This window comes from Delphinus delphis, chromosome 12 (assembly GCF_949987515.2).
Source record: "Delphinus delphis chromosome 12, mDelDel1.2, whole genome shotgun sequence".
Taxonomy (NCBI): domain Eukaryota; kingdom Metazoa; phylum Chordata; class Mammalia; order Artiodactyla; family Delphinidae; genus Delphinus; species Delphinus delphis.
In genome coordinates, this window is record NC_082694.2 from 83,953,213 (window position 1) to 83,963,325 (window position 10,113).

At 38.6% G+C, this 10,113-nt stretch overlaps 1 protein-coding gene across 1 annotated transcript in view; it reads left to right on the top strand.

The window, feature by feature from the left end:
* MBOAT2 (membrane bound O-acyltransferase domain containing 2) overlaps positions 1 to 8,430 on the top strand; it is a 113,765-nt gene extending 105,335 nt beyond the window's left edge. The window contains exon 13 of the mRNA XM_060027132.1: positions 2,351 to 8,430. Within this exon, the coding sequence (XP_059883115.1) occupies positions 2,351 to 2,576 (226 nt within the window). The 3' untranslated portion in view covers positions 2,577 to 8,430. The remainder of the gene's footprint in view (positions 1 to 2,350) is intronic.
* The last annotated feature ends 1,683 nt before the right edge of the window (positions 8,431 to 10,113 follow it).

The window sequence follows — 10,113 nt, forward strand, 5'->3', positions numbered from 1 at the left end:
TAGTGTATATATTTTAATCCCAAACTCCTAATTTATCCCTCTCCCACCCTTTCTCCTTAGGTAACCATAGGTTTGTTTTCTGTGTATGTGAGTCTATTTCTGTTTTGTGAATAAGTTCCTTTGTATCATTTTATTTTATTTTATTTATTTTTCATTTTAATTTATTTTTAAAAGAAAGCTTCTTGCTCTTGGGTAGAATAGAAAAATAGTACCCTAGCTTGCTTTCTGCAGTTAAATGCATTGTCAGTTACTTTAAAATCTTAAACCAAGCAGTCACAAGTTTATTTATGGAATGATTAACACCACTCAGACCTCAGATGAGAGTGTGATTTACAGCGAGGAGTATCAGCTGGGTAACCCTTGCTTCAGATCTCAAAGGTTACACTGGGCAGTAGAGCTCTTCTTCCTACACTTGGATGTGAACTAGATGATTGTGGTGGTCATTTCACGATATATACATATACCGAATCATCATGTTGTACATCTGAAACTAATAATGTTATATGTCAGTTATCTCTCAATTAAAAAAAGAGAGAGACTTCAGACTAGCTTTGGCCCACAAGCTGTAGTTTGCTCACCCCTGCTCGAGAGCCAAGGTTTAAGAGTTTATTTGTTAAAGCAGAGGCTTAAGAGTCACTGGGGATATTTTAGGGACGGAAGTAAAATATATCCTCTGATAGTCACCAGTAACGGTTGGTAAAGTCCGTGGAACATGAGTTCAGCGATAAGACTGCTAACTCCCAAAGGAAAGGAAAACTTAAAAAAGATGAACAATAATGAATATGATGAAGCAGTTAAAAAACAGCACAGCTTGTTCTTTATAACGAATTATTAATTCTCTTCATTTCTTCAGTCAAAAGATAATAAATTACTTGCATTTCATTTATTGGTTCCCTTTTCACTCTTTTATATTTCATTGGTACTTTTTCATCTCTACATAATAGAAATTATTGTTTCTGTTTTTTTTTTTTTGGCGGTACGTGGCCCTCTCACTGTTGTGGCCTCTCCCGTTGCGGAGCACAGGCTCCGGACGCGCAGGCTCAGCGGCCATGGCTCACGGACGCAGCCGCTCCGCGGCATGTGGGATCCTCCCGGACCGGGGCACGAACCCGTGTCCCCTGCATCGGCAGGCAGACTCCCAACGACTGCGCCACCAGGGAAGCCCCAGAAATTATTGTTTTGAATTCCATATTTTGTTTATCTGTTTATCTTCTCTCCCTCTCCCACCAAATTCCATTCCCCCCATAGTAGATAGTGGTATCTTTGAGATCAAAAACTATTTTCCATTACCCTAGCATTTAGAATGACAGCACAGAGTCATAATAATCATACAGGAAGACATAAGTAACTCCTACTAAAGTGTCCTTTTGAACAGAATTATTACATATGTCTAAATGTGACTGAGCTATTGGTTGGATTTTCTGTCTCAGGATTTTCTGTCTCACGTACTTTGTTCACAGGCACTGGCACTTACAGCTATAGAACCAGGAGGTCACATTTGGTTTATATTTAATTTGAGGCATGATACTTCTAATAATATCTTTAATAATGTGACCTTTATTTTGTGACCTTTATTTTGTAACCATCAAGAAGCAATATTGCTTATCTATTACTCACATCACTGGAATATTTGTAACTTAATTAGGGACAGTAAATAGCAGGCAAGGCTATTACTGTCCCTTTACTACCTCCATACTTTGCTCAATATTTGATTCTATGGATTTGAGAGTTTTTTTTTCAGATCTCTGCAGCTATTAATAAGTACATTTTGGTTTTTGTTCTACTTAGTCCTGGCCTTATGACCTTTACAAAGGAATGCAATATGATATCTAGTATGAGTGCTTTATAAATACCCACTGGCGTACATGGTTAGAGTTTCATCTAAGGGGGATGGGTAAAAGACTAGTGTAGGGCTTCCCCGGTGGCGCAGTGGTTGGGAATCCACCTGCCAATGCAGGGTACACGGGTTCGAGCCCTGGTCCGGGTAGATCTCACATGCCACGGAGCACCTAAGCCCATGCACCACAACTACTGAGCCTGCTCTCTAGAGCCCGCGAGCCACAACTACTGAGCCCACACGCCACAAGCTGCTGAAGCCCGCACGCCTAGAGCCCGTGCTCCACAACAAGAGAAGCCCCCGCAACGAGAAGCCCGTCGATACAACTGGAGAAAGCCTGCGCACAGCAACGAAGACCCAGTGCAGCCAAAAATAAATAAATTTAAAAAAAAAAAGAATAGTGTAGTAAATATAGACATCCTAGGTGGGGCTTGTGACATTTTGACAAATGTCAAATTAAGTCTTGTTAATTATCAGAATATAATAAAGTAAAGTTTTCCCTTTTTTTTTTAGCTCCTGGTATTACAGCCTTCACTCTGCTGGTATCTTAGTGTTATTGTTGTTACCGGTGAAAAAAACTCAAAGAGGAAAGAATACACATGAAAACGTTCAGCTGTCACGATCCAAAAAGTTTGATGAAAGAGGAAATTCTTTGGGACAGAATAGTTTTTCCACAACAAACAATGTTTGCAATCAGAATCAAGAAAGAGCCTCTAGACATCCATCATTAAAGCAATGATGGGGAAAGCACTCTGATGGCTACTTTTTGTCTGTTAACAGAAACCAATCTTAGCACCTTTCAAGGGGTTTGTGTCTGTTGGGAAAGAGATCACGTGGGGGGAAATCGGACAGTTTTAGGTAGGGAATGCCCTGTATACCAGCTTGAAAATGGAGTGAAAGACCCCTCCCATGCCATGTCCCTGTGGGCCATGCCTTATCAAAAATGTTTCCATTATTTCAATGGGCACTCAGGACCTCAGCATATGTCCGTAGGGTCATAAGTGTGCCCTGCTGCTGAATGTATGTTGTGTATCCCAAGGCACTGAAGAGATGGAAAAATAATTGTGTCAATCTAGATGATTGAGAAAAATTAACTTTTCCAAATGAATGTCTTGCCTTAAACTGTCTATTTCCTAAAATATTGTTTCCTAAATGGTATTTTCAAGTGTAGTATTGTGAGAACACTATTTCAATATTAGATGTTGTATGCTGCACAGGAATTCCGGAGGAATTTGAACAGGATATTTAAGACTGTGGATACTTTAAAATGCAATAAACATCTCAGTATTTGAAGGGTTTTCTTAAAGTATCTCAAATGACTACAGTATGTTGTGAAACTGTAAAGTGATGGATGCCAATTTCCTGGAGAGTTTAATTACCCTGTGTCAGGCAGAGAGCCCTTCAAGGAGGGATTTCTTAAACATAATTAAAGGTTGGTAATGTGATATTTTAAGCTATTTTTCTTAAAAAAAAACAAAAAACAAAAAAAAAAAACAAGGGAGAGAGAGAGAAGATGACAAAGGAAAGAAGGAAGACGTGAATGAAGAAAGCACTGCGGGGGCCGGAGCCTGAGCCAGTGGCAGCTGGGACCAGCGCACACAGGTGTGCAGGGCAGGTGACCGATGCTCTGCAGACGTGTGCTCTTCATCCCTATTTATCTGAGTTCTTTGTGATTCTGTAAGACATAAAAGTTTAATAACTTTTTATTACGTTGACTTTTAAAAGAAATGTATCAAGCATAAATTATATAGAATGATAAAAGGATTGTGAAAATAATAGTGGGAGATTGCTTGAAGGTTTTGAAAGAGAAAAATCACTGAGTGAAATTACTCTCTAGCTAATCACTTTTTATCCTTGACAGTTTAATTCGTATTTGGGAAAGTTTTAGGAAAATGAAAACTTAAAGTCATTGGGTCTGAACCACCTCTGTAGAGAATAATATAAATTAGTTTCCAAACTCTTAACTTCTCACATAAAAGTTTTGCCACTAACTCTTGTTAATGAGTTTCAGGTTATTTAAGTAGAAAAATGTGCTTTTATCTTATGGGCTGGTTTTACCATAATTAATTTCACCTGAATTGCTGGGTGTCTCCTTTAACCCCACAGTCTTGTGATGCTGCAGTAGCTGAAAGCAGAGGAGTGGGGTGTGATGCCAGTCTGGCATCAGGGCCACGGCCGGAGATGATGAATCACGGGCGGAAAGGGAGAAGGATGGGCAGGGCCTTCTGAGTTCACTTTTCTGTGACCCATCTTTTGTGGAATTTATTTTCTTTTTTGCCTTAAATTTTTAAATGAAATGCAAATTGTCTATCTATGATGAGTCTCTCTTTTTTTTGTCATTAATAAATTTGCAAATGAAGTTAAGGACAGAACAACTCTCTGGCTTAAGCTGTGTAGTATTTCAATTAAAGATGAAAGGAAAAGCAAATGTACTTGGAACTTTTGAGGTCTAATCAGCAAAAATATCAGTGTACCTTCCCAGAACTTTAGAAATAGCTTCCTCTTTGTTTATATGAAATGTTTTTATTTTTCTAAAGGTAATTTTTTTTTTTCTCCACCTGATGATGTTAGCCATGCCCTGTTACCTCCTGGGAAAAGATGGTTTGCTAAATAAATTTTCTGTTTTCCCATGCATTGAATTTAAGCAAACTGTGGAATGTGAGAGACTAGAAAAGATTAATCATGGAAAGTATCTGCCCCCCACAATGTCTCCTCCATTTAATTAATGCTGCAGAGAATCTGATCACTATTAAGAAAAAGTAAACAAATGTAGAGGTTAAAAGACAAGTCTAGACATGTCATAAGTGAAAATAAGAAAGTGCGTTAAAAACTTTCTTTTTGTTCAGCCTACCTAGCCATTAACAAATAATCATGATTTAGTTCTATTACCTGACTATTTTTTATTCCTCAGCCTATAAACCTAATATCACTGTTATCTGTTTTTTGCTCAATGAAGGTAATCATAGCACTGCCAACTAGAAAGCAAGATGATTGATGAATTTTCCAATTACTTTGAAGATAATACCTTATATATACAATTTGACTGATTTCCATCCCCCTGGATTATCCAGGTTTTTTGTTTTTTGTATGAAATGGGTTTTGAATAGCTTTTATTTAATTTTGGAGAAATTATAATCACAGGTATACAATCTAGGAGAAAAACTAAAGAAAGAATTCTCATTCTCAGCTTGACCTTCCTCCTCAAGAAGAGACTTTTTGTGCTCTATAAACTGAATATATCTACTTGGAGTGTTGTAAGGATTAATACTTTACTTCTAATTATAATAGAAGAATTGAAGACTGGTATATCTCTACTATGTTAAACTTAAAGGGATTCGTTGTAACATGTGCTTCTTTTTAAATCAACAGAATAGGATTCAGGGCATATTTATATTATTTCTCCACTCTTCAGTTGCCATGAAACCACTCCAGAGATGATCAATCAGCATCATATTTATATCAATATTTTTGGTTATTATTATACTACTCAGGGAAAAAAATGGACAAAATACTTATTTTTCCCACAATTTTATTTTTTTGAAACAATAGCAGTTAATTTATTTTGATGTATCTCAGCTGTCACCATTTTACAACCCGCTTATTCTTGGTTTTTAAAATAAGCATTTATAATTGGAACTCAGGGTAATTGAAGAAATTTACTTAGCTTCTAAAATACCCAGCATAATAGAGAAGGTTTATTTGGCTTCCAAAATGTCCAGCCACCACTTATGCCTCCACCATACTTTTGCTTAAAAAGTATTTTTGTTACTGATTCCCACCATGTGTGATGTTCACATACAGGATTTCCACAGATACCAGTTTGGAGAAAAATTTTCCAGTAAAAAGAATGGTTTTAAAAAGTAGAGGTAACCCACATTGAAGCACTAATTGTCCTGGGAGGAGACCTGGGTATTCATCTGGCTCAGACATTAGTGAGCCTTGGGACTTGGACGAGTGACCTGTCCTCCGGCCGAAAGTTCCTTAATGAGCCCAAAGGGTTAGTTCCAAGAGTTTGTGACCAGTTGTGTTTGTAATGAATGGAAACCATTAGCAAGATCTGTAAGAGTCACGAACCGGGGCAGATTCACCATCAAGATTATCTTCATGGTCCCTTATTTTTACTACTTGAGCTCAAAGCCCTGACTTTTCAAGTTTTTTGAGGCAATCAGAAGGCGTGCAGCATACCATTTCTACTGAATACAGCCCTTGAAATGAATCTTTCATAACGAAATAGTCTCCACTGAAGGAAAATATTTTCTTTTTGATTTCTCTGCTTTCTGTTTGTGCTGTGTACAACTGAGGAATATATATGCTAAAAACTATGTTATATGAATTATCAATTTTACTGGACAGGGTTTACCACCATATAACTTCTCAAATATTATTTCATTCAAAGATATTTAAAGAATATTTAATTTAGTTATACCTTATTTTAAACTACAGAAAAAATTACTTTAAAATGTTGACATTAAAATAATTATAAAATTTGTACTTTTATTCGAGGACTAGATTACACTTGGGACAAAAATCTTTCCTATTTAAAATGTATACCTTGTAAATTTTCATTTGTAAGTTCATGAACAACTCTGGACATTTGTGCTTTTTTGTTTCCTTATTTTAAATTGTCCAAAGTTATCAGTTTATTGATTTGAAGAGTTCTGCATTTTAGTCGAAAGAAAAAATTACTTGAGAGAATAATTGTTTCAGAATGGTGCCTATTATTGCTGTGTCAGCGAAGCATTTGTCCAGAGGTTTAGATATGAACCAGTATTTCGTAGAGTTTTATTCAACCGCTAATAGTCCATCCTGGCTGACACTGAATACATCATATTTACCAGAGGTGCAGAATTCTAAGTAACACTGTGAAATGTAATCTTAACTGCCCTCCAGGACTTTATAAAAACTACAGGTAACCCAGGGTACATTTAATGAGTAGCTGATCGTTTAGATGCTTAAATTAGATGCTGAAAGTTCTGCTTTCTACAGCCCTTCCTTGTAAAAGTGTGTTTGTATCAGTGCACACTCCTTATGCTGAAGAAAAAGATGTGCTTTAAAAAAAGAAATTTCACTCTGAAATATGGATTTGAAAGACTAGGATGCAGAGGGTCTGTTAGGATGCAGAGGGTCTCTACCGTGTTTTCCTGCAGCACCATAGTCAAATCTATTTATAGTAACTCATTACAGAAGACAATTTTAAATGAAATTTTCCATGTTGGCATTTTGTAGGACTGCTCTTAGAATCAACAACTAAGCTGCTTTCTGAGCTCTTGTACAGAGGATGCAGCCAATTACATTTTACTTGGTGGGCTGCTTAATAAAGTTTTATATATGTTTTCAAATAATATTTATTTTAATAGGTTTTTAAACGTTATGCAAACCCCAGTAAAGAACTGACAAGCTTCTAGAGGTCATTGATTGGGAAGACTTTCTGAAATAGAGCCTAAAGACACATTTTTATGCCAACTAATTTGTCTTGCCTTTAAAGCTGATTATAACTGTCTTCTTTCAGTACACCTTTTATAAAGCAACAAAACAAAACAAAAGAAACCCCAGGACTGTATGATCTATAGATAAGAGTATAAGGATCCATGCAAAACCCCTGTCTAACTTCCTCAGTGATGATAGCCATCTCTCCAGTCACATTTTATCAAGTTTTGCTACTATAAAAAGAAATGGAAATGTAATGAAAAACCAGAAGTTACAGGGCAACATCAGTAGAAGGACTAACCATTTTCTTAATACCATGTTTGAAATGGAAAAAGTGACTGGCTGCCTTTTACTGGAGTCGTAAGTGACTGTATCCTGCCCAGTCTCTATTTTGGGTTAACTTTGAGAAGTTGATTTGTCAATATTTCTCTTTGTTTTTCCTATTAAAGGGCAAACACGTGTAAAGGGTTGGACAGAACTTTCAAATATGCTTCTTTTCCGATGTTAAGTATTTTTGGTTCTGTATCTACGGATTCGTCAACAAAGTACGTTTGCTCCTGACTTTTTAATCGCAGGAGAGAGGAATCAAACCAGCACACATGCTCCGTCTTCTGTCACTCGTCCGCACCTGCCTCCCCGAGCCCCAAGGGGCACGATGGAAAGCAGTAGGAATGAGAGTGAAAATAATTCCGGCGGAACAAGAGAAACCCTCCTCCATGCAGAGTGACAACGTGGGATTTCCTTCCTGCCTTCCTTTAAAGCTTGCATCTTGATCTCTGCGTAGGAGTAGTTGGACACTGTTACCCCAACACGAGGGGGGGCCCGAGCTCCAGCAGCCAGTATTCACAGCCCTTCATTTGCCTTCGCTGGGGGAGAATAGAACGTGGTGTCTGTGCTTTTTGTTTTTATGATTCCAAAATATTTTTTTAAAGATGTGTTATTTTTCGACAGATCCATAAAGTAGTTCCTGTTGTATGGTAAATTAAAATTACCACTGTGTCAGTTACACTGTGATGTGATAATTTCATAACCACTTGTTTCTAGTCTGTGTGTCCTCAGAGCTGCACTGGTGGCTTATTGCTGGGTTTTAAAGATGTTTTTAACTGAACACATAAATGTTTTTTTTCTAATTTGTGTGTCTTTAAAACTGATTAAACAGTAGTTTAAAAATATATGTGTGTGTTTGCTGATTTCAGAGGCTTTAAATTCCATCTCTAGAACTGAATATCAGGCCTGTCTTGAGAAGCAATGGTCTTTTTGCATTGAAGGATTCTTTAGTTCAATAGTAATACTCTCAGGAGTCATTGATTTTTTAACTGGTTAAAAATTATTTAAAAGAAACTATTGTCATGTTATAAACATTTTGGGAGGCAATTAAAAGAACCTTAGGTTAGTATATAGTATCTTGTATTCTCTCTTAAAACAGACTTATAGGGCTTCCCTGGTGGCGCAGTGGTTGAGAGTCCGCCTGCCGATGCAGGGGACACGGGTTCGTGCCGCGGTCCGGGAGGATCCCACATGCCGCGGAGCGGCTGGGCCCGTGAGCCGTGGCCGCTGAGCCTGCGTGTCCGGAGCCTGTGCTCCGCAACGGGAGAGGCCACAACGGTGAGAGGCCCGCGTACCGCAAAAAAAACAAAAAAACCAGACTTATAAAGTGAAGAGGATGCTGACTGTCCTCAGTTACGAAGAAAAAGAGGTGGCTTTCCCAGTTCTGCTGTTGGCACTCTCACTGGCCTTGTATATGGATCTGGTCTTTGCTTTTGAGAAGCAGAGCACTGGGACGACCGCTCGGTTTCTGTACCACGATTACAGGCTTAAGGGAACTTTGGGGTGCACTTCCAGGCTCTTCTAGATGCTGTCGTGAACAGCCATGGGGAAAACGTCTTCTATTAACTTGTACTGTTGCACAAAGATGCTGGATGAACACGTATGAGTAAGTGCAGTTGTGGTGCTTTCTCACTGGAAGGCCTTAGACTTTATGGCAGATTGAAATGACCCCGTTTTGAGATTCATGATAGCCACGACCGGGAGAAGCACGGACCCAGGAGCCGCCTGCCAGCACGGCACTTCCATGTGCTGGTCCCGACAGGCGTGACGGCGAAGGGAACGTGATTAGCTGCTCGGTAAGGAAGGCCAGGAGGCCAGGAGATAACAGGACTCCTGCTGTACATAGATGAACATTTGTAAGGTGTTTCGTATTTTACGGAAGTCATTAAATGACTTCCAACCGGACGTGCTGGGTAACTAAACAAATCACGGCTCTTGCCTTTGAGGAGCTAATAGTCACCATATAATATGGTAAGTGCTTTATTAGAGGCAAGTACAAGGGTCTTGGGGCAATTAGAGGGGTGGGGAGCTCAGGAAGAGGCTCGGGTAGCTGCACAGAGGAGTTGGCACTTGGGTTTGTGGGAAAGCGTTTTGCTGCGCCGACAAAGAGGTGGGAGGTGAGTTAATTAGAGGAAGAAAGAAAAGCATATGTCAACGATTTGATAGCGTTTACACAAGTAGAGTAAAAGCAACAGGAGTTATGCAAGTTTTGATCTACTGTGTGCCGACTATCTGTTTAACAATAACTTATCTTCCCCCAAATAGAAAAAGGAATAATAGGAAAACATTGAGTTTAGCCAATGTTTAAAAAATGAGACTTTACAAACTCTTTCAAGCGTATGGTTCAGTACAGAGCAATAAAACAGACTCTAGTGCCCACCGCTCAGATCGAACAGCTCTTTCTGCTTTGCCACGTTAGGTTTAAAGTTTGTCTTTTTTTCATAGAAAGAATGTTGCACATGAGGCCATATACCTGCCCAACCTTTGCCTTCCCCCTCCCTCCTTAGAAGTCACAACTGCAT